General features: G+C 42.5%; 1 protein-coding gene across 4 annotated transcripts; it reads left to right on the top strand.

The window, feature by feature from the left end:
* Positions 1 to 50: 50 nt before the first annotated feature.
* On the top strand, positions 51 to 25,048 carry gnb1l (guanine nucleotide binding protein (G protein), beta polypeptide 1-like). Of its 4 annotated transcripts, none has more exons than XM_051423067.1 (8): positions 77 to 166; positions 3,729 to 3,791; positions 6,688 to 6,859; positions 7,210 to 7,335; positions 7,624 to 7,786; positions 10,576 to 10,668; positions 16,838 to 17,053; positions 22,820 to 25,048. In XM_051423067.1, exons 3-8 carry the CDS (start codon positions 6,750 to 6,752, stop codon positions 23,096 to 23,098), a joined length of 987 nt encoding a protein of 328 aa, XP_051279027.1. In that variant the 5' UTR covers positions 77 to 166; positions 3,729 to 3,791; positions 6,688 to 6,749; the 3' UTR covers positions 23,099 to 25,048. The 4 variants fall into 4 exon arrangements, with proteins under 4 accessions (XP_051279025.1, XP_051279027.1, XP_051279026.1 ...); XM_051423066.1 differs by lacking the exon at positions 3,729 to 3,791 and adding an exon at positions 6,078 to 6,208 and having other exon boundaries at positions 80 to 166; XM_051423065.1 differs by lacking the exon at positions 3,729 to 3,791 and having other exon boundaries at positions 51 to 166.

Genomic DNA, 25,048 nt, shown 5'->3' on the forward strand with positions numbered 1-25,048 from the left:
AGAGAGAGAGAGAGAGAAATGACTCTTTTGTACAGGCACTTCCATGGGCAGCTCATCGGCTGTAAACAGAGGTCCTTGAACTCCGGCGCATGTTTTGTATCCCTTCCTCGCTGAGCTGTCCGCCTCTCTCTGACTACTGTCCACACACCGCTGTCTCACTGAAATGGTATTTTGTGAAGTTTTGTTAAAGCTCTCCTTTTTATTGTAACTAGTGACGTTACTTTACCCCGCGTTAACGCCTGTCACACAGTAACAACATAGTGTAGCTGCTAGCTTGTTGCTAAACGTACTGTAAATAACACGCGACTGACAATTTAACTTGAGTTCTCATACTTTTCTGTTTTCAGCCCAACATTGTATTTAAATGCTTTCGCCTCAGAACCAATGGACACTGTTTTGAACCTTGATGTCCTCCGTTTGAGTCGCACGGAGACACGAACAAGCTCGAACACAACAATAATAAGCTCCGCTTCTCGTAACGTTACGTCCTTGTTGTCCTTTGTGGTTTAAAGCCCGTCCTCATGTTTACATCAGTAACATAAATCAGATCGATCAACTATATGATATGTCTGATCGTGGCTATGTCTGTTTAAGAGTGCTGTACATGAAAAGGAACTGTATAATTAACGAACAATTAGTAGTACAATAAGAACGAAACAATGGCAGTGCCATGTAAAATGCTTTCGTAATTAGCGTTAATTAACTTACGTGTTAAACCTCCGATCAGATTCCAGCAGAATATACTTTAGAGAGCTGTACTGAACAATGTATATGATTATGGAAGTCGAGCCTTATTTTAATATGCGTATTTGATGGCTCTTATCGTTACTAGAAGTCAGTGAGTACATGTATCAGCCAACTGCCTCAGTTTTGAATGAAGTTTGCTGTGACTGTTCTTGGTAAGCTTATTAAATATCTCGGAACTAGCTGTAATGAATCTTTATTTTGGGAGAAAGGGGTGTGTGGGAGAACTCAGCAGATACAAAAATGAGTTAATGGATTTCTTAAAGGTCCAGAGTGTACCAATTAGGAGGATCTATTAGCAGAAATGGGATATAATATTCATAAGTATATGTATGTATGTGTATATGTTTTCATTAGTGTATAATCACCTGAAATTAAGAATCCTTTTGTTACCTTAGAATGAGCTGTTTCTATCTACAGACGGGTCACCTTCCGTGGAGGCCGCTGTGTTGGACCGCCATGTTTCTACAGTAGCCCAGAACGGACAAACCAACAGCTGGCTCTAGATAGGGCCATCCACGTTTTTCATAAAACCTGCTAAAATAGCCGATTGACTCCTTTCCCGTTGCCAGTAGACAAGTTAGCTTTTTTCCCCCTGATATGTCACGTGTATTACAACTGCTTTGGAATAAAGGGTTATTATACAGCAGAAAGCAGCGCGGAGGCCAGTGACATTGGTGAGGTGGTTACTTTTTTTAATATCTTTTACGCCAGTCTCTCTTTTAAAGTCAACGCTGAGGAATCAGGAAAAGCTCTCTCAGCTTGTTGTCTGGCCAGCGTTGCATCTCACACAATACAAAGAACAAATGGCCATTGCACATTGTTCTCATAGACTGTAAAAAATAATACATAATCACTATTTTCACACCAACATCCGGAACTCCAACACACATCATAGTGTCAATAGGAGCGAAATTAGAGTGTCCACCCAGGCGTCACATTGATTGGAGCTAGAGCTGATAAATATGCTTGTTTGGATGGAGATTGTTTTATTTTTAAAAAGCAGTAGTGTGGATTTTGCCCAAGACTGCTGTGGAGTCATTTGACCTGGGGATGAATGCTGCTTGTACCCTGTGAAAGGGGCTTATATATGAGTGCTTGTTAGTTGTGAAATGCTTCATGGAGCTATGATAATGCACAACTGTAGTAGTACTAGTGTTGCTTTTGTTCAGCCTGCCTATTTATAGGAGCTTTTCAAAGTTGGTAGGACTCCGGAAGCTGTTGACCATGTCCGCATAGTTCGCACTCTGTCAAACCTTTCACCGTCCATTACTTAGTCTTCATGCAGTCACTCATCACACCCCTGAAAATGACTGACAGTTGTAACACTGGGGGTTGTGCTGTTTGACAAAGTGTAACATCTTGTTGTTCTCTATGTTCTTTATCCCCTCTTGCATGATGTCATATGGGGATTATGGCACAATAAACATTGACTTGTTTTCATATCTTTGCTGTATAGACAGCAAAATCTCTATAATCCAAACCCCATCACACCCGTAATGCGTGGAGATGTATGATGACACTTGAGCTGTCGACCCTCTTGTGTCCCTTTATCCTCTAGTGTCCAGGTAAATGACCTCATGGAGGAAATGGGTGATAATGCAAACAGATAAGGCTCCTGGTACCTGTTGACCACAGTCAGGACCTCCTAAAACAGGACCCTCTGACACAATGCTCCATCAGTGCCTGCCTCAATGACACCCACAAGGCATTTAGCCCTTATCTGCAATGGCCCCTGCTTAGCATTCACGCCATTCACGCGAACAATGCCACCTCTTCCCACTCACTGGATCTGTGACTGACAGTGGGTGTTGGTGCACTTGTGTCTGACTTCAGCCTCTATCTGACGCTGGACTGTTTATCCAGTCCAGATAACCCCACCAAGACACAATAAAGGGCGTGTGTCTTCCTCGCCACTTCCCATGTTGTTTGTGTAACTGGACTTTTATAATGGACCTCGCTCTCTATTTGGCAGGTTGGTTTCCTCCTCAGAAGGATCTGTATTAGCTGGGGGGAAGCTTAGGGCAAAAAAAAAAAAAGGCTGACTAATGATCACAGAGCCAGCTCACCACCCTCTGACTGACCAGCCAGCGAGGTGGAAATGCCCCCTTGGCGAGACGGTGAAAAGCAGGGAAACGGCAGATAAGACCATTGCATGCGATAAACAGCAGAATGAATAATAGCTGGGGTATAATGTAGCAGGAATGGATGGATTAGGCGTCTTTCTCGTTGAAGAAAAGAAATACTATTGGTTTAAAAGGTTCTAACATTGGCTTTTCATTGGAAGGCCTATCTAGAATGCAGCTTTTGAGTTATGTGTAATCTACTTTCAGTTTTCATCATGCAGCTCAGATCTCATATTTGACGAGGCTGATATCAGCACGGGATCTTGGGATCCCATGCCTCCATAATGGCTCCTGGGAAGCTGGGGCATTATAAAGCTTCTGTAATAAACCCCTGTGATCAGTATACCCCCCCCCTCGCCCACCACCACCCCAGTCTCTGCTCTTATTTATGAATGGCAGAATTTGACAAGGGGGCAGTTCAAGTGGGTAGCTGCCGATCACATGATACCAGCATTAAAGAGCCTAGCAAGGAATGCGGGCACCCCCCCCCCCCCACTCCAAAAAAAAAAAAACTTTGATGCCCCATACCCTCTCTGTCCCCTCCCCCCAAGCCCCCTCATATGCGCTGCGATGCTGAGGAGAGGAATGGGTGCTACAGTCGAAGGGTTGGTGGGGGGGGTGGGGGGCACAGATAGTGGCTGCGTTTGATCTGAAGGTCGCCAGCCCCTTGCTGGTGTTGAGAGATCCTTGGCGGACGAGGCTGGCTCTTATTTAATAACATGAAGGGGAAGCGGACCTTTCTCTCATAATTAGGCCTAATTACCCAGTAGGTGTGGACAGACGGCCCAAGAAGAGACAAACTGCCTTTATCCATGGACTTAGAGTCAGATTACCCCAGAGCTGTCTTATCTGTTACAGGGCCAACAGGAGCCTCAATCTTCCTCTGCTGCCTCTTCCCACTGGCTCCCATATCCAGCTCAGGTATATTAATCAGTCAATCTGATTTATTATGGCCTGTCCACCACACACAAGTTTAATAAGATCTAGCCAGTTACCCCGTTCTGTAATGTCTGTGGACATGTTTAATAAGAAAGTTCCCCCGACCTATTTGGATATTTATCTATTGCTCAATCACTTTATGGAAGCTTCTTAGGTTCATTAAAACTGCTTGGTGGAGACAATTTCATGTAACTAAGTTACTTGTCCTTGAGGGTATTTGACCAGAGCCAAGGTAGCTTTGCATTTACTCGAGATGTTTTCTTGTCAGACTTGAAAAGTGACCGGCTTGATTGTTTGCCCCTCTCTGTTAGCAAGGAACAATTTGAGGGTCCTTGCAAATAGATTTGAGTGACACCCTGCCACCGTCTTGTTTGTTTTCAGTGTCTGTCTCTCCCTTCCTGAGCAGCCTGCTTGTTTGTATTTGGGTTTGTGGGTGACTCACTTGCAGCCACCACAACAGACCTATTGTTGGGGGCAATTCAGACACTGGAAATGCTGACGCCTGGAAAAAAGAAGGAAAAGTCCACAGAGGGAGCAGTGGCAAGAGAAAAGTGGCCATTATATTAAAATTTCAGATACAAGTTTGGTTTTACAGTCCCCAAGTGACATCTACGTCACTGTCCACAACTTTTGTCTGTGATTGACAGTGAGCTGTGATTGTCATTGGAGAGTCCCTTTCAGCCACTGGCCTTGAGACAATGAAAACAGCCAGTTGGAGGCTGCCACTGTGTCCGTGACTCACAGCTCCATGCAGGCCTGCTGCAAGAGGACAATAAGGGACGCTTAATCCACCTGTTATCAGGGTGAGCCTCACTCTGTCACACTCTCACACAGGCACAGGACTCTGGCTCAGGAATGCAGTCTTACCCACCCATTCACAGGAGGAGCAGCTTAACTGATAGACCCTCACAAAAACTCTGTTGACAGTTTTTTGCCATTTTCTTCACACCACACAAAAACAAGTTTGTACAGTTGTAGGCTGAAGAGCTTCCTGTTGTCTTAGTTCATAGATATGAGTGATACCTAATGGTCAGTACATTATGCAAACGGCTATATGCTTTGAACGATGGCAAATATAAAGCAAATGGTTTTGGTCATATTTTCTATAGGGAGCATGGAAAAAGTGCTCCATTCTCCAAGCATGCAGTGTGTAAACTGATAGTAAAGCTGATGGGTCTGATGGGTTTCCTTGCAAGTCCATCAGACTGCAGTGTTGTGTCCTTAATTAGGCAGGCTGGTCAGGGGTCTCTGTTTCTCCGCTTCACAGATTCACATGGACAATTTAACCACTAACCTCCTGAGATGAGTTGCTCCTGAATGCCTCTGGCTCCAGTTTCAGCATCTGCTGATTGCAGGGAGCAAGGGTTATGATAAGTAAAAGTGGAGGACTGTGTGTGTGTGTGTGTGTGTGTGTGTGGGGTGTGTGGTGTGTGGTGTGTGTGTGTGTGTGTGTGGGGGGGGGGTCCACATAGAAGCTCACTAATTAACACACTATGTATTGTTTGTGGTGGTTTTACAGGGGTTTCTGTGCTGTGCTTATTCTTGGCTAGGGGCTTTAACTTCCTGGAGGCTCTTGCTAGTTGCCTGGCAACATCGCTGCATTGTGCAGAATAAACAAATTAGATTTAGAGGTACTGGTAGGTAGATTTTTAAACAGAGACAGGCTAGCTGTTTCTCTGTTTCCTCCTCACCTAACTCTCAAAGTTCCTTTGTGTTCATGTGAGCTACTTTCGTTCTGTAACCTTTAGTGGTGTGGTTTGGCTGTCTTTGGTCTTTTTGGAAAAGTCACATTTAGGATTTGTTCTGGCGGGTAGAAACTGTTGCATAACGGAAACAGGCATTGTAACTCATTTATTTCTTGTGCAATGCAGAGAACATATGAGAAATATCTCGTTTTTACTATTTTGCAGTTTGCACAATACATTTTTTTATGTTACATTATTTATGTATATACATATGATAGTAGAATAAGCCACTATAAGCATATATAAAGGCCCTCATGTCATACAGAGAAATAAATACTATCATAAATACTATCATTTACTGTGAAACTGCAAGATCCGCAAAAGATACCATGCTTTCTGGGTAATAACTGTTCTAATTTGAATACACTGTCAGTCACTTTTTGCATGAACAGGTTCAGGGCACCTGTGATTCTAAACATAATAAGCGTTGTAGAAAAGGGACTGATAGATGGATATGAGCTACCTGAAGTCACTTACATGTGATTGTGCTGCAATTTAATGTTGAGGAATCATTTCCTTGCAGCATACCTGTGGTCGGTTGGGTTTCCTCATCTGCCCGGCATACAAACGACATAAAAGCCTGACTGAATGCCTCTGGGACAACGGCTGTTGATCACAAGAGCAGTGAGAATCCTGGATCTCCGACTGTTTACTGTAATTAAGCTGTCAGGGGTTGTGATTTATGACGTATTGAGTAAGAGAGGTGTTATCATGTAGACTAGGAGCAGGAAGACGCAGCGAGAGAGAGAGAGAGAGAGAGAGAGAGAGAGAGATAGAGATAGAGAGCCACAGGGTTTGTAGCTACTAACAATAGAGAAAGTACAGACAGTCCATTAAACACAACTGTCTGCTGTGTGGAAGTGAAGGCCTTCAAGGCAAAATGGAGCTACTTTCTGACAGTCTCCTCTCAGTGTTTGTGCAAAAACAAAATAAGTTGATTTGGGATTTTAGGCTGCACTTTCATCTTATTGTATTCCCCTGAAAGAGTCCAATTAACCTGATTTGAATAGAAGATTTCTCATTTATGCTGAAAAGGCGGCACAGTATCGTTTAAAGTTTTTGTTGGCAAAGTACTGACTGGAGCTCAAACTGCAGTTGCCACTTAGCTCACTTTTTCTTGTTGTCTGTTTCAGTGGGTGTCGTGACATGTGCTCACAGCCTCCCTGCGTCCTTACATTGATTGCACGACCCAGGGATGTCTCGTCCTGCTCCGTCTCCCATCTACACCCTGAGGGGGGCTGGCGGGCCCCTCAACACCCTCCACTTTAGCTGCCATGGAGGGGACACTCCCCTCCTATTTTCTGGGTGAGTCATTTATCTCAACATTTATAATTTTGACTCTTCGTCCTCCCCGGTGAAGTTTTTTTTTTTCTTCCTCTCTTTGTTAGTAGTATTTTTCACACACAATTTAGTGCTTCATTTTGTCCATCATGGCTGCTATATTGCACGCAGCAGTAGATACCAACCAACCAATTAGAATGCACTTCAATTTTTAAAACATGTACAGAGTTTGGAGGCCAGCTGTTAAAGCACCACACACCAAAAGAGTTTGGACAAAAGGATGTTCATACAAACGTATGGGTGCAGAACACTGTTGACTATACTGTATGAATAATATAAACAGCCTTCATAAAGCATCCTGCTGGGTTTTGCAGGTCAGGGAAGGGTGCCATCCATATCTGGAACCTGAACACCAGGAGGCCTGAGAGGATTCTGGAGGGTCATTCTGGAAGCTCGGTCATCTGGGTCAGCACAGTGCAGGCTAGAGATACCCTCATCAGGTGAGGATGGCTGTTCTCTTGGTCTCCTAACTTTCTGATTACATACTCATCCTTCTCTTACTGTTGCTGTTAAATCATTTGTGAATGCAAAATATTATTTGTACCTTAGATGTTAAGTATGGAATTTAGGGTTTTCTGTTTAACTAAGCTTTTCAGTGACTAACCAACCTGTGGTGATTAAATAATTTAATAGTAAAATGTATTGTCACTCAGGTTTTTAAATATGCTAATAATACGATTATTAAATTAAAAAAATAAAAAAAGATTTTTGTTCCATTGGTGGAGCAGTCAGGGACGGGACATGCAGATCTGTCTGTGGGATCTGAGCCAAGGTCGCAGTGAGGTGGTGGACTCTGTGTGGACCGGCAGTGTTGGATTTTGCCAGTGCTCCATGCTGGAGACGAGCCCTGAAAACTACCTGCTGGCCTTTGCTGGACAACAGACAGAGGAGGTAAGGAATGTAAAGTCTAAATAGTATGCATGCTTTAACCCATTTATAAATTAGCGACGAGTCTATTTTGCAACCTGACTCTCACACAGTGCATGCTGGGATGTGCTCCAGCCCATTGCAACCTTGAAAATGATAACTGCATATAAAAAATGGATGCAGGAAAGGTCTCTTTTGAAGTTATTAAATTCCAGATAAGGACTCCACATAGCCAGTTTAAAACTGATCAATATGTATAAATGGCTCAATAATGATGCTTTTATGGTTTGTTTACCTTTCATTTATTATTAAGGAGGGTTTTGAGGGTTTTCTATTTTAGTGAGGAGAAATGAATGAGGAACCCTCCTGATCAAAGTGTCCACTGGCACATGTTCTATGTTTCTGTTTATTGGCAGGTGGGAGGTGGGATGGTTAATCGGTCTGACTTTAGTATAAAAAAATGCCAACCTGTATGAACCTGACCAGACTTGCTTGTTGCCAGTTTGCTGGATTGACTTTAAGCGTTCACACATATTTGTGGCTTTTAGTATCGTTTAGTAGGTTAGTGGAAAATTGGAGGTCCCACAGAAAGAGATGTTCCCTTACATCAAACCCCTGTCATCTTTTCCTGTTATCACACTGTGATCGTTTGCATGTGGTCTGATCCATAAATATGAAATGGCCTGAATTTAACCAGGTGACAAACATAATATTTTTAGCCGTGCGTCAATGAATGTGTCGTGAGTGAGTCAACGTGACATGGTGAGCATGCAGTTTGCAGCCAGGGAACTGTCAAACGGCAATCTAAACAGCATCATTAACAAACCAGACTTCATGTCATGAGTCAGCATGCACACTGCAAGAACAGGAACTTAATACCAGCCACCAGCTAAATGTCAGTTAATTTTGGCTGTGGCTAGTAACATGCCATTCAGTGTATCTGTTTGTCTAAAACAGCAATTAGGTCTGTGAGGGCCTAAGAAAGTGATTTTTATAAAGTAACTTCTGCTGTGGCTGATGAAAGAGTCAACGTGGCCATTCACAGTTTTAATATTTCAGGGTTAAAAAGAGAATTCCCAAACCTGAAGAGACTGCACAATGGAATGAGATCACAGTTCTGTCTGCACAGCATGTCTTATAGTTAATGCTCAACACCCACAAGCCTGTACGGTTTTGTGTGGAGTGAGGGAGGATGGGGGAGAGGGCAGACAGCATCTTTTATTGCCTCCAGATTCATGTTACTTGCTTCGCTGTGGAGGAGCCACACTTGAAAGGGACGGAGCGGTCACCTGATCCAGCCAAACGTGCCTCTGCTAACCCCAGTCCAGCAGGCCAGGCATCAGGGCGCCTGTGACTCCCAGCACCTCAATAATGCCATTGTCCCAACAGACACAGAAACACACACACACACACACACACACACCCACACCCATACAAGGTAGACCAAAACAGGCCACAGACGATTTTGTCATTCGGTCTCCCCACCCCATTCCACAGACATAAGTGGCCAAGACAATTTCTTATCACGTATCCGCAAATAAAACACCCTCATAAATGACTCCCCTCAAGAAACAATACATTTGCACTTTGCCACAAAACATGCACAATGGCTTGATTTAGTGCCACAGGCAATATGAAGACAGGTCAATATTTAGGTATGTAACCAAGAAAACGGAATAATTCCTTCTCAGCTATTTCAGGTGGTTTTACTGTTTACTGCTCACAGCGAGATTGCTGGCAGCAGATTACTGCTGTGGCAGAAACATTAATTAATAGTGTGGGTGTTTTATTTATGGGCAGTGTGATGCCACACAAGAACAGTGATCACCTGAGGCACAGTGAAGTCCTTAAAGGCCCTCTTTGTCAGGCACGCAGAGGTAAACTTGCAGGACAGATGTGGCCTTGCGCTAAAATACAGATCGCTTCCCTTAAAGGGCTGTTTAATCTGAGGCCTAATGAGGATGAATATGCGGATCATCAGTGCAGAGGAAGTCAAAGGAATGAGTTTTGGTAGTGATGTGGGTACACACATACAAAGGCACATGCTTTATCACTGGCTTCATTAGACTGTGTATTTTATCAGAATCAGTGCCAATGTGTGCAGGAAAACACCATTCATGTCACAGGGTCAGGCTTTAGCAGGATTTATTATAGACAGCGGGGCGGCTGCTCTGGACTGATGGATGGTACTGTACTGCTGGTTGGAGGCACTCTGATCTGCGGAGGTCCTGAACCACAATGACAGATTCAGGTTGCTGCTTTGTTATGTGAATGCAGAAGACAAACAAATCATGACTCGGCAGACAGCTTGTAGATAAATAAACGTACAACTGCAATTTACTGTGTAACTATAACTGGCCCACAATAATGAAAATGGCATCACAACAAAAATAATGAAAACCGATATATTAAAACATAAATACCTTATAGATATATTGGATAAATTCCTAAAACATGTGAAACAGAAATATGAAAGTCTGCCTGGCAGCTGCAGGTTGTGCTCTCAGAGCTTGGATGGGCAAATGACTCACAGTTTAGCCTAGAAATGTAGCCAGTGGGGAGAGTATGAGCAGTTTAACACCCAAAAATGCACAGAAATCAAGTGAGATGAGGCTGCAGGCTGAATACTACAAGGGAGCAACGCCTCATGGTTAACATACCTGCTTAATTTCATTGTCATTGTGAGCATGCTGGTGTTAGCATTCAGCCCAAAGCACCGCTGTGTCCAAGTACTGCATCACAGAACTGCTAGAATGTGAAGGTGAATAGGCCAGCTACTTCTGTGAGTTTTAATTGTCACGTGTTCTCTGCAGATCAAGATTATTGAGCTACTCAGTAAGACCCCAGTCTGCACCCTGGTACCTGATGCTAAGCTGGGGATGGTCATGTGTCTCAAACTGTGGCAGGTAAGCACCAGACGTTCCTATCACGTGTCATTTTAACAGAAAGTGTTGCAGTGCTTTTAACTTAACCCCCAGAAAAGTAGCAATTTGTCTCCATCTCAGGTTCAAGGAGTTCACCTTGGCAGCCATTATCAAAAGCAGGAGATTCTCTACCTTCTCTTTCCTCCTTGTTCTAAATGGTACTTTTTCACAGCTTACCTGCTTTATTCTGATTGGCCAGCCGCCCATTACAAGATGCAATAATAGAAAAGTCAACAAAAATATGAGAGATGTGGCACATGATTTACAGCCCAACATCTCGTTCTGGGCCATTTTTCCAAGCGTTTCCTCTCAGCTGGCAGCGAGTTCCAACGCTGTAATTAGAGCGTTTGGAAGGGCCGGGGGTTCACAGCCATATATCAGCCTGCAGCTGTGCATCCAATCTGATGCAAGCAGAAAGTAAGCTTTCTGTTTTGTAAATGCTGTCGAAAGTTTTATTTTCCAGCCATTAACGAGACCCTGTAATTATTTTCATGGTTAATTATTAACTCTTTGGGTTTGAGGCTTTAGGGGACAGAGTGGGGTTTCAGACTTATGCAAGACTGTGGATGGTTTGAACAAATTTTATGATCTGTTACAGTTTACAGGCAACAGAAATCAAAACACAGCTTATCATTTTAAAGCCAAAATGAGGCAAATTGTTGGCCTGTGCGCATTCAGTCCTGTATTCCTGTAATACTAATTAGAGTTACTTAAATAGCTACAAAAACCATAAAGGTGACATTGTGTTTGTGAACTTATTATAGAGACATGAAGGCAAGTTAGAGAGTCTCACAGTGCATGCTGACATTGTTTTTGTGTTATTCTTTGTCTCCCTTTGATTTCACTGTTACACCCACCTTTCATCATCTGATTTATGAACCAATGCTGGTTCAGTGTTGAGTGCCAGGAAACATAATGATCAATTATATCATTATAAATTATATAATATCATTGTAATACAGCACAGGCAGCTGTCTGACTTCAAAGCCGAAGGGCCCAGGTGATTCTAAATCATTTCAGGCTGATTCCTTTCAAGGCCTCGGCATGTTCATCTGTTACGCTGACTGAGCGACTCGAGAGGTCCAAGCAGTGGAAAAAGACTGAAACACCCAGTCCGACTGTCTGTCTGTCTGTCTGTCTGTCTGTCTGTCTGTCTGTCTGTCTGTCTCTGTGTGTGTGTGTGTGTGTGTGTGTGTGTGTGTGTGTGTGTGTGTGTGTGTGTGTTTTTGTGTGTGTGTGTGTGTGTGTTTTTGTGTGTGTGCGTGTGTTAACCCTCTTTCAAACACACAACTCTACCCACAGACAGAATGACAGAATGTCTGTCAGTCATAAGAAGAAAAAATGTTCATGTTGTCTTTCACATCAGATGCTCATATGCTACCCACTGTTTCCTTAACCTCTCACAGCAGGAGGCAACAGCTGACACCATCACCCCTCTCTCCACCCTGTCTCTCTCTATCACACACACTCACAAGGAAGAAGCCACTGACAATGATCTCCACTCTGTCTTCCCTCTCGCCATCCCTCCCTCTCTTCTTCCCACCGTTGAGACGAGAAGTGATTATCCTCCATTATTTCCAAGACAGACTCAGCAACAGATTTATTGTCGGGCCTTTAAGCCCTCTCTGCCGGAGTTTATGGAAAAGATTAAACGCAGTGTTAAACTGCACTTTCTTCTCAATTCAGCTTCCCTTCAGCAAAATCCCACCCAGCCCTGAGTTCCTACACTGGGATATGTCTTAAAGGTGACAGAACTATCTGGTTTCTCTGAATCTGCTTGGCTGTGAAGCGATGAACAATACGGGCGAACGTGGAGGAGGAAAGTGCCTCCACATGTGGCTTTGACGTGTGCAGGGATGTAGGGCTTGGCCAGGGGGACAGTATTGATGTATGATGTGCAAGGCTTTTAATGTGAACAGAGGCTGGCGGGGAAAAGGAAATGTTCCTATACAGATATCCATCACTCTCAGCTCATCACCTTGCTGCCTCGTGGCCATGACATCATAGTGGACCGGGACACAAACCGGAGGAAACGATTGGTTCCTTATGTTGAAGCAGTGCCTGCCTGAGGCCTGTGGCGGCCACATCAGCAAACAAGCTGTTGGTCTCTGAGTTGTTCATGGTTTTGGAAGGACTTACCACATAAGGAAATGACATGGAAATGTTTGCTAAATATACAATAACTTTGGAATTGTCACATACTTCTCTCTAATTGCATTTAGATTTTATTTATTTGTGTTTTTTATTGCATTAGTTTATTTGACAGCGATGGTGCTCATTAATCAACAGAGAAAATATTGTTAGTGAGCCAGAATTAGCCTAAAAGCCTAATATTCAGCTGTTGTCCTAGGCCAGATGTTAGAAGGGGACCCTTGAAATGAAATAATACGACATGTCTTTTAAAATTCATATATACAATGTAATGAATATACACTAAATAGTACAGCACACGTCCACCAATAAATACTGCCACAGTACAACACATGGCAGTTAGCTATAGTCCATAAAACAATATAAAAACATAAACCTTTGATCACTCACTAGGAGACTAGAAGTTGTCCAGAATGTGTGCCTCATGGAGGCCTCTACTACTTATTTTTTGGCCAAATTTAAGCCAATACATAACAGGCTATATATGAGCATTTACCTTTCAGAAGGGCTGTAAATGAATACAGGGCTACTGTAACAGCAGTAGAGTACTTATATTAAGAGGTGATGATTTGACTCAATTAAAATAATTTTGGCGTGCAAAGCATGATAAGTGACATCTTTTTCCTTTCTTCGGCTGCTCAGAAGACATTGTGCAATGCACAGACTGGCTGGATTTAACAAATACAAATTATATCTTTGCAGCTGCATTTTTGACAAATTTCAAGTCAAATAGTGGCTTTCTGTAATTAATCAAGATGTCTGGTCATGCACACTGAAAACTAGTGAAATCTAATATGTTGCATATGTAAAATGTTGCAGTAATATTTTAGTTTAATGCTGTTCAAGGGCTCCTAATGAACAACAGATTTAGAAGCATCTAGGGCATACAGACTATTGACTGACTGACTGAGAGATAATGAAATTAAGAAGGAGGTTTTGTATAAGTTAGAAATTGCAAGAAATAGAGCTGTAACGATTAGGCAATTAAGCACTGTAACTTTTTTGATGATAAATTCACCCTTTAGGCCATTTTTCAAAGATAGGATGCCAAACATCACCTAGTTCCATCTTCTCAACTGTGAGGATCTGCGGCTTTTCTTAGTTTTATTTATTCCTTTGCATTGCACTGCTGGTCTGACAAAACAAACTATTGATAGATGAGACCTTGGTCTCTGGAAAATTGTGATCAATTTTTCCTGACATTTTATCGACCAAACTGTTAATTATTCACAGAATAATAAGCAAATTAATGAACATAATCTTTACTTTTAGCCCTAGCAGATAAACTTTAATATGGAGATCTATTTTTAGCTTGCAGCCGGAAAACTCTGAGGACCTACACCTGATTTAGATGTAATGGTTCAGCAAATATAGTCATGTTGTCTCTATTTGATAGAGCTCGTTTAGTGCCACCATAGGGTCTATCTTTGTACTTTCTGTAGCCTCAGCAGCAGGGGTATTTTAAGCCTTTTTAGTCTCCAATATTTTAGAATACGAGAACTAAGAAAACAAAAACTTGATGTGCAAAAGTTTTGGTGGTCTGAACCGACAGCCTGAGCGACCAACAGACTGGACACAGATCTATAAAAAAGGGCCTTCAGTTTGCAGGCTTGAGTGGTTGCATTGTTAATTATAATAATAATGATTTTATGTTGTTTACACATTACTGCCCTTCTTAAGTACAGAAAGAAACAGCACACAGGTTGAGGCCTAACTAGTAGGCATTCTAGAGAAGATCCAGCTTCACTACTCACTCCTCTTCAACCAGCTTCCATCCATCTGTCTTTCCAGCTGTTCTGTAGTGATGAATCTGCTCCCAGAGCCCCAGCCCCACTCCAGCAGAGAGCCCTCTTGTAGAAAGGCCTGTGGAGGATATAATGAATTAGGTGTCTACCCAGGGTTCCCCGACCTCCGACCCATGACATCATCAATCAAGGAGGTCCTACACTTAAGTGAAACGGTGGGCCCCAAGCCTGGAACGCTTAGCCTGGGCCCTGCCGGCAAGCAGGGGCCACTGATTTTCACTTGTTTTTATTTGTTTTCATAATCCCTTCGTGTTCGTCCTCGCTGATGTGTTTGGAAGGAATACAAGACTCTGTCTATAATTTGTTTAAAGCTGGAAGAAGAGAAATATAGAGCGTTAAGTGAGAAGAGGACTTGAAGATGGATGAAAAAATGGCAGACATGGCCCCCTCGCACATATGGAAAAAATTTCTTTTCCTCCTTGCTTCTGCAGGGCACAGTGCTTTTGCTGGAGGCCTGATGGTATTTTTAAAGCAAAGGCACAAGTCAGGATGAAGTGTATATCTGTGCTGTGTGTTCATAGGTCATTGAAATGTATTGTGTTGTTCCTCCGGCCAGTGTGAAGTCTTGGAAAAGTTTAAATCGTTGTTTGGATAACACCTCAGGCATATGTGGAAGTGAAGGGGAGTGTTCTATTTAGCAAGAGGCATGGCACTTTATATGTCTGCACAGAGGAATTGTGGGATTTTGGGGAAAGCAGGATGGAGGTTAGATGTCACCAATCGTCCCCCCCCTCCTCCCTCTCTTCTCGCTCTCCTTCAGGTCCTTCCTTTCTTTCCTCTGCCATTTCGAAAATATATGAAGTCCTCGGTTTTTATCAGTTCACCTTTATGTTCTCGTTCACAGAGGGGATTTACAAGCTCACTGTATCCCTCCACACAACCTCTGCACACGTTTGAGCCTACACACTCATATAAAAGAAGCTAGCTAGCACAGAGAGTTTATCTGTGACTCCCAACCGAGGGAAGGCTCCACTTTATCGTTCTTTTTAAATGTTATACTGCTTATTTTTCTCTTCTTATATGCATAGAAATGCATTCTGTGCTTGGGGCAGGTTGCTCTTTATATACCACAAAACCTAAACTGGCACTATTTAAGGTAGTGCCGGTTTAGGTTTTGCATCTGATGCCTGTTTGTGCACCTGGTTTCATTTCATTTCACGCGATTTGAAAGATTTACTGTGATGGTTTCACCAGTTGTAAACACTGGGGCTGGATCTGTAATGTCCTAGGGTGAAATGGGGATGAAATAAGACTATAGGGTGTTTTTTGTTTATTACTTTGTTTTAGTATGTGAGCATTAGTTGATTTATTGATTAGTTCAAATGAATGCATATTAATTAATTTCATATTAATAATTAACTTCCCTTTCTCTGTTTTGTATAATTATATAGTGATTTGGGGGAGGTTTCAGCAGTTGTTCAGACACAAGATCTGGGAAACTATAATGGGCATTTTTCTGACATTTGATAGACTAAATGATAAAAAAAATTCCTATATCAATGTTATAATATATAACATTTGAAGTAATTTCGTTTTATTTGTTCAAATAAACAATAAATATTTCCCTGTGTTTAAATGTAGAATTTGCAGTAATATTACTGATAAGCTATAGTTTAAACAATGCACTGCAAATGTAAGACAGCTAATTTTATCATTATAGTGTAAAAGGTGTCATTAAAATGTTGTGTATAACTCAACAATAGAAGTAGAGCATACTTAGTCAAAAAGAAAGATGAATAATATAAAATATACCACATATACAAAAAAAAAACTAAATAACAGTCAAAACTAATGTGGTTAATGAATTTGAGTTTTAAGTTATTTAAATAAACCATCCTTTTTAGAGGATAAATAGGTTTTGCCGTCTGATAGCTCAGTATATGTATCAGGGCCGGCAGCGAGGCTTGTGGCTCAGTAATATAGATGAGGAGCAAAGTGAAGAGTGGTGTAATGGAGTGCTGGAAAGAGAGAGCAGCAGGCTGACGAATGGAGCCCACGGCGTCTTTCCGAGTGTCAGCGGGAGCTTCCAGAATGATAACCTCTGCTCCGCTCAGCTTCCAGCATCACGTAGTGGTTTCTGTGGTTTTTACTACACAGCTCTCATCTGATGTCTTACCGCACACTCCTCTTTGTGTTCTCTCTTCCCACCTCTCTGTCCCTCCTCCTTTCTCTTATCGTTCCTCCCTCACTTCCAGCCAGACTCGGGGCCCGGACCTCTCCTGTTGGCTGGATACGAGGACGGTTCCCTGTTGCTGTGGGATGTAACCCAGAGGTCCAAGCTGAGCCAAGCCAAAGCCCACCCTGAGCCTGTCATGTGCCTGACCTTTGACACCGAGCGTCTGAGGGGCATATCGGGCTCTTCTGAGAAGAAACTCTCCTCCTGGATGCTGGACAGACAGAACAACCTGCAGGTCAGCAGAGGACAGGCTTAGAGTGGATAATGTTGTCTAATCCAGTGGTTCCAAACTTTCTGTGTCTGATTAACACCCACAGCTCTGTCCGTGGTGTTCACCAATGTACCCCTCCATCGATACCACCCAACATGTTCCAAATTAGAATTGATTTTAAACTGGTTGTTATTTAACACCATCAGCTGGACATTTAAACCATTTATTTATCTACTCATTTCCACCATTTATCCATTATTTTGATCTTTTCACCATTTTTAACGCTTTAAGCTGACATTTTAATTATTTATCTATAGTTACAGCTATCTGTTTATTAATTACTTTTAGCAGTATATTTTTATCCATTACTAATAGCCTTTTCACAATTTTTGCAATACGTTTTAACTGTTTATGTGGTGCTTGTAGCAAACTGTATCAACCATTTATCCATTAGATAACTATTGAAACAGTAAATCCATTACATTTACCTAACTATTTAAATTGCATATCCATTACTTGAGCTAACAGTTTAGACCACTGAGCTTGTTTGCTAGCTACTTTTCGTGCAATTCAATTGCAACATGTAGTGTTCAGATGTTACTCAATGTGTGGATATTTTTTTTTTATCAAATCATAATACTTTAGTTGTAGTTATTATGGTTGTGCAATTGTACACACTTTTCCAGGCCCATCTTGGCAACTGCAGAAATATCTTCTGGGGTAAACTACACCAAATTAGGTAATCATTATAATGTACAACTCCCCGCCTACTAACTAATTGTTGCACAAGAGAGTCAGCTGAATGCCATAAAATATTAGAGAAAGCTAATGGTGGAGGTGGGAGGAGAGGAGCATTCCCTTTCTCTAGGCTCTCTTGGAAAACATCAGGGGCCAAAGAGGAAGAGGCTCAGCAGGGCTTCGGGGGCCATAAATCAGCTGCTGGTTACACAGCGTTGGCAGGGCCAGGGGCCAAGGGCCGGGCTGAGGCTGTCACTCCAGACTCAAACCACCTACACATACACACACACACACACACACACACACACACACACACACACACACACACACACACACCCAGACATATAGTCACACATTACGCTTGAATAACATATAGACGCATCACAAAATGTAATTTTACTTTTTATTGTATAGTAATTAATAGAAAAATGTAGCAGTTAAAAAAAGCAACAAATATAACATAACATTGCTGACACCAGGATACTATGGAGATGCATACTTACCTTGTACCTTACAGTACATACAGGTTCTCACACACACATAAATACTTTGGAGTGGATGCACTAAAGCCCATACCAGAGCATCCTCTGCCACACCAAAAGAGATCACATCAGCTTTGTACCATAATTCATTTTGCATAACAGCCAATGCTTCAGAGACTTAACGCCTCATTTGAAGCTCTATTTTCTCTTGATTTCATGAGCAAAAGGGAATGCTCCCATTTTGCAGCCAACCCCCATGAATCAGAGCAGAAAGGAACCTGAGGCTGATATAGTACACTCCGGCACAGTGAAGGGGTATTATTCTTTCCGAGGCTTTTTACAAATGAATGCTTGAATTAGAAATATTTGCAAAGCCCCATTTTTTTCACCCTGAAAATGCGTCTAGAAAAACACTACGAAGGATTTGATTCAATATACCAAAAACAGGAGGAGAGTGGTTATTTGGTTTATTTTGCTCAAGCAACAAAATATTGATTCAGCATGTAATCCAGGATGAGGATGACAGGAAAAAAGCACAAGGAGAGGGAAAAGATCCAACAGGGGCTTTTAAATTATCCTGAAGTGCAGCTCAGTGTGACGTCCAGACAGCTATCCTCAGTTCTTCCCACAAAAGTATTTTTGTGTGGCAGCAGTAAGGGGGCGGGAGGACCTGCTGGGTGGCGGACCCAGGCCCCGGGTCCTGACGGACGACCCGTGAGAGGTAATAAAAATATCAAAACCTCGGAGGCCCCTTAACTAAACAAAAAACACATCTGCAGTAAAGGGAACAGTAGTTCACAGTGGGAGGCTGCAATAAAGGCTGAGGAGGCTATAAGTGCCACAGCATCCCACTTCCCACAAATTACCCTTGCGATACAGTCCAGTGTAGTGGAACTGGCTGGCAAGGAAGATAGATGCTTTTTGTGAAATGGAGGGGAAACTGGATGTGACACAACACAGTGCAGTTATGATTTAGTGAAGCTGAAAGGCTGTGAAGTGAGCTTATCAAGCCCAGATAAAGACAGATAGCCTCAGGAATGGAGGTTAATGTATTACACATGGCTCCCAGAGGCCTTTATCTCCTATTTGACCTGGCTGGCCTGATATCTTTTCATAGCAATGAGGCATCATTTTCAGCCTGTTTTCTCCTTTTCTTCTAGCGTACATTTCTGTGAATGTTGTCAGGGTGAGACTATGAGGGCGTGGCTGTTGGGGCTTACAAGCTGTTAAGCCAGATGGACGTATATTTAGGCGGACACTCAAATGCATTGACAAGTGCAGTGACGGGTTCCTCCAGGACAAAGAGAAAGACAGAGGTCGCAGACTGGAAAAAAAAGAAAGCGAGTATAGACAGAGGAAGATTAGCAGTGTAAATCAAGCATGGCTGACAGCAAGCTATTTCTGAGGCTGATGACAAGTTCTCTGCAGGTGGAACTCCTGCCTCTCATCTTCACTACTTCATCTACATGGTGCCTTCTGTGAATGCTTGCACCCGTTCAGCCAGACCTGACCTGAGTTATAGGTCAGGTCATATCACACCCAAGCTCAGTCTGCCATTGGACAGATGTATGCATGAGCTGCTGTCATAAAAATGATTGCCCTCCCCATCCTCTTCTCTCTTTTCTGAATGGGTCTGCTCACCTGTTTGACACATCCATCTCCTGTCAGCCGGAGCCAAGCTCTGACAGGCAAGGTGACAAAAGGCTGTAATCTCCCCGCTGCTGAGTGTGATTCAGGGACAGGGTGTGTCAGAAATACCTGCGAAAAGCCTCCCAGCCGCTAGGCTCGAGTGAGTGAGCGATGATGGGAAGTTTCAGTAGACGAGCGTGAACGCCAAGATCCGTGCCAAGACTGAGGGGAGAGACGGGGCGAAAAGTGGAGCAAGGCTTGAGTGAGATCTGCCAAGTGGACGCTCCTTTTGAACGTCTCCTCCGTCGGTGAGACGCTACAAAAGAGGACCCTGAAGTGCGAGTTTGTGTTGGATCTGTCGTAGGCCGCAAAAGTCTAGTGGGCCCAGCTGCTGAGCAGAGCTGGTAGCCTCCTGACAGCTGAGAAATCTGGCATTGATACAGCAAACCTGCTGTGTGTGTGTGTGTGTGTGTGTGTGTGTGTGTGTGTGTGTGTGTGTGTGTGTGTGTGTGTGTGTGTGTGTGTGTGTGTGTGTGTGTGTGTGTGTGTGTGTGTGCTGTAACACAGGCAAGGAAGGAGTGTTCAAACAAAGAAATGATGAAGCCCAAAGAGGAGTTCTGTCTCTGATGAGATAGTAAGGAAGCAAGGAGAAGAAAAATGAGGCGTCAAATAAAAGGAGCCAAGACTCCCCAGTTAGAGCTAATGGATTTCATTACAGATTGAGACCTGGTTAATGGCTGCGCTGGAAGCCAGCAGCACTTTCTTGGTATTCATTCAGCAGTGCTGTGACTCTGCAGCAAGAACAGCATTGCTGCTGCTAGAGAACATGGAATAAAAATTACAGCACAATTTAGAGAATTTCCTTTTTAAGAACAAACAGAGTTATCCTAATATTGAGAAATAACATTGTCAAGGGCTAATTGTCTTTTTTATTATGCATTAATTTTCCCACTGTTTTCTCAATGATAATGGATAAGTAATTTAGTCTATAAAATCATCATGTTTTCCCAGTGCAAGGGGACAACATCAGATTGACTTGCCTTACTGACAGTCTTAAATCCAAAGATAATCAATTTATGATAATAGAAGATTGTTACCACTATCATGTCTGTCTGGTGAAGATGGTTAGCTTAGACTGGTAATGGGGAAATGGGTAGCCTGACGTCAAAGTATTACACTAGAAATTGATTTTAAATTACTTAAATGATTAATCGGTTATTAAAATTATTGGCGACTAATTTTCTGATGAATAATTCATTTAAATCATTTTGTTATTATTATATTATATCCAAAAATCTGTTCATGTGCTGCAGTGTAAAGCAAACATGGGCAGATGCTAGTGTAAATTAATAAAACTAATACTTTCAGGCAGCAACTTAGCTCAGGAACTAGCACATGAGCACCATTCATTTTAAGTTATAGCACGGGCTGACCTTTTTTCTCACCGCTTTTCTTTCTACTTTCTCAGACTGTAGAAAGTAAAAACAATTAGCCAGCCAGCCACGCTGAATGACCATTACCGCACCATTAGCCATTTACTACTTACAATTGACCCTTTAATGAAACAAATGCCTTTTTCCTGACACAAACTATGGGAAGCAAAACAAACAAAAACAGACACTTAAACCCATCATTATCAGGCCTCTAATGCAAACCAGATGGAGAGAGGCAGGGGCATACCAACTTCTTGAGGTAATAACAAAGCTCCAAACAATCTTTCACCCCCTGGGTTTCTTTGTATCAGTGTATCTGGCTTGTTTGGTCTAACCAACTACACTCCGTGGTACCAGCGATGATGGTTTGATTAACAAAGAAATAAAAAGAAATCACATCACTGCCTGTTCTGAACTTAGCTTTCTCGCTCTGTTTTGATCAATGACATTCCTCCCTGCTCCCTCTCTCCCTTGCATTCCACTTTATCCACTTGGGCTATGAGTACCTGGCTTATATCTTCCACATGCAGCTTGTGGATGGTTCCTGCCCGGAACAGGAGCATGCAGATAAATTCTCCACCGTCTCCTCCCAACCAAAGGCCATTAGTCTCCCTAGACACAACTTATGAAGTCAATTTTACGCTGTCCAGTTTGATTTCAGCTCCCATATCCAGATGTTTGTGTCCCATCTGCAGGTCCAGCAGAGATCCCTAGCTTGCAGGAAGAGCACGTTCGCTCCCCAGGAATGCCCACCACAGCAAGCCCTTCAGATAGTGATCTTAGCCACCATTCATTATAATATGTCAGAATGTTGCCCCTTTAGAGAGATTGATACAGTCCGTGGGACTCTGTAGATCACAGGGAGAGGGAGCTGTGGCTAATCTTAAGCAGGCAGACGTTACAACAGTGTATTTATCGGGTCCCTTCTCTCGCTGACCAGACCTTTCAGTGCGAATGTAATTCATCAGAGGCGTTTAAAGCAACAAGGCCTCTGCAAACAAGTATTTCAGCGAGATGGTCTCTGTTGCAAACTGTGACAAAGGTAACTCAAGCCCAGTCGTGCTTCCAGAATAGGCCTCCCTAACTCCAAACCAAATAGTGGGACGCAGAGAGATTTGCTCACAGCCCTCGTGCCATAATGTTTTATGGCCGATGACTGAGTCCCAAGAGTCTACAGCCAGGTTCAACAGACATCCAACCTCACACTTGGACCTCAGTCATCAGATCAGCTGATAGTCTCTCCCCTTCGGTGTTTGTGTTGGCCTCAGTTTCCTAGACGGCAGTGATTAATCGTCTTACTGACCTAATTAGTTTGTCTGATTATTTTTGTCTTCTTATTTGCATGAACAATAAATTAGTTTGGTTTTAAATTTCTCAGACACCACAAAGAAACTACTACTCAGCGTCCTTGGCCTTTGCATATGGAAGTGTTTGTAATACATGTAAAAGTACATGGTTCTAACCCGCAAACACCTGCTAAAATCCTTTTCCTCTTTGTGGTCTTACAGCTCCAGGACTGTGTGACGCTGGTCAACCCTGGGGTTTCCCAGCTGTGTATCAGGGGGGACGGTAAGCTTCTGGCGTCGGCTGGCTGGGACCATCGGGTGCGGGTATTTGGGTGGAAGAAGCTGCGACCGCTGGCTGTGCTTCAGTACCACACTGACATGGTGCAAAGCGTTGCCTTCTCTGACCACCAGGACCCCAGACAAAGACTGCTGGCTGGTGGGTCCAAGGACCAGCGGATAAGCCTGTGGTCAATATACAACGAGGGAGCTGACACTGGCTGAGCCTTTTGAGCTTTGGGAGGATATATGGACTTTTAATCAATACTGTCTTAACCCTCAATTGCAATGATGGTGGTGTGACCCAAAATGGTGTCAGTGGCCAAAAATTAGACAATAGTCCAGATCAATGGCTCAATATCTAGATATATGGACTATTATACCTGTCTCTTGATATCAAGGTCTTGGATTAATGTCGCCATCTGGCAGCAAGCGATATTGAAGCATGCATAAATAACAATGGCTTAATAAATGTTTTGTTATTATTTCACCTGAGCTATAAAGATACAGTAGTAAAATAATAGAAATACATTTATGTGACACACTTCAAGTTGTTTGCATTCATAAAAACAGTAGCATCCACAAGGAAGCTGAGCTTGACTAGTGACTAACCTGGTGAATAAAGCGCCTGTTGTCCATATCGGTATGAGTTCAAAATCATCCGACACGACGAGCCACCCCTTTTCTTTATTTTTAATAGCTAATGTGCCTCACATTACGGTAAACAATGCATCCTGCTGCAGGATTCCTGAGAATAGACACTGGTCAAATATGCTGTGCAGCATAATATCCTGAATAAGAACTGGTGTTTGAAATCAATCATAGCTGATTATATTTAGTTCTTATATAAACTAAAATTACAGGAATTACTGCAATTATTTTACATATTGTACATTTTCTTTAATAAGACTTTTTCATGTAGCAGTCATGAGAGTATAGATCTCTGCCCACCAGTATGACTGCTGTTGGAGACTGTGACATCAACTGTAGGACAATAATGAGTGTGCAATTAATGTGAAGATCATAAAACATAAAGTTAAGACAGAGGCCTCATTATCACAACATAATTCAGTATTTCCAGTGTGTAAACAAATATGTACACCTTCAAATATTTAGACATAGTCCATCTTAAAATGTGAGGCCAGGTAAAATATCTGCTATATTTGAAATAGTTCATTAGGACTTTTGTAGCCCTCTGTTTGCTAAAGCCTTTTGTGAGGCTCTGTGCAGCTATGTGATTGTGTTGACTTATCTGATGGGAGTTTTGCTCCAGTGAATTTGAATTTGAGGTATACGACGCACCTGAGCAGCTATGTAATCTTGTGTTGTTATTCTAGCAGTTCTTGGCTTAACACACAGGCCCTCCAGCCTGACCTGAGCAGTATTTGTCAAACAAGGTTAATCACAGCAGGGGCATAAAGAACAGAGAGCTGTTGGTTTAGTGGAGGTGCTGATCTGCAGATGCTCTCCTTGGTCCAGGCTCTCCTTGATCTGTTTAGAAGCTGATTTTGTTTTTCTTAAGTATTAACTCTTAGAAAATCAAAAAGATCAGAAAGAATGAGGAACTATACATTAACTGCTAAAGAATTTCAAATAAGTAGTTAAGTAAATAATAAAACCATTGTTAACTCCTGCATTTACTCCATACGTAATGCTAAATACAGATGTCTTTTTTAAGAAACTGACATTTGTCATGAACAAGGCCAAGGGTCTTGTTGTGAAAGTCCCAGGGAAGATAGAGAGGTGTTGTTTTTCTGTCCACTGTCTCTAATAATATTTCTGTGTCAATGAGCAGCATGGGAGCTTGTGTGTTACAACACCGTGCCGAGAGGCCGGGGGCCGGGGCTTCAAACGTTAGACATTCTGCTTCATAAAGGCTTTGTCTCCTGGGATGACCCCAAGTTGAGAAGCTCATCATGCCGTACAGGAAAGGCCTGAGAAATCAAAGGGCCAGACTAGCATAATGGCCACGAATCATTAGCAAACAGAGGAAAGACAAGGTCATTCGCTAGACAAGCTGCCTTGCTGTGTCGCTACTGGAAAAAGAGTCTGTAACTGCAGGTTTTGTTCGTTTTCTTGCTTATATTCAAATGTATTTTTTAGATGTTTGTACTTGTTAAAAACCCTCTGATGTAATTTTAAAAAAATACATGGAATAAAACCTTTTTTTTTCAC

This window comes from Dicentrarchus labrax, unplaced genomic scaffold (genome assembly GCF_905237075.1).
Source record: "Dicentrarchus labrax unplaced genomic scaffold, dlabrax2021, whole genome shotgun sequence".
Lineage (NCBI taxonomy): Eukaryota > Metazoa > Chordata > Actinopteri > Moronidae > Dicentrarchus > Dicentrarchus labrax.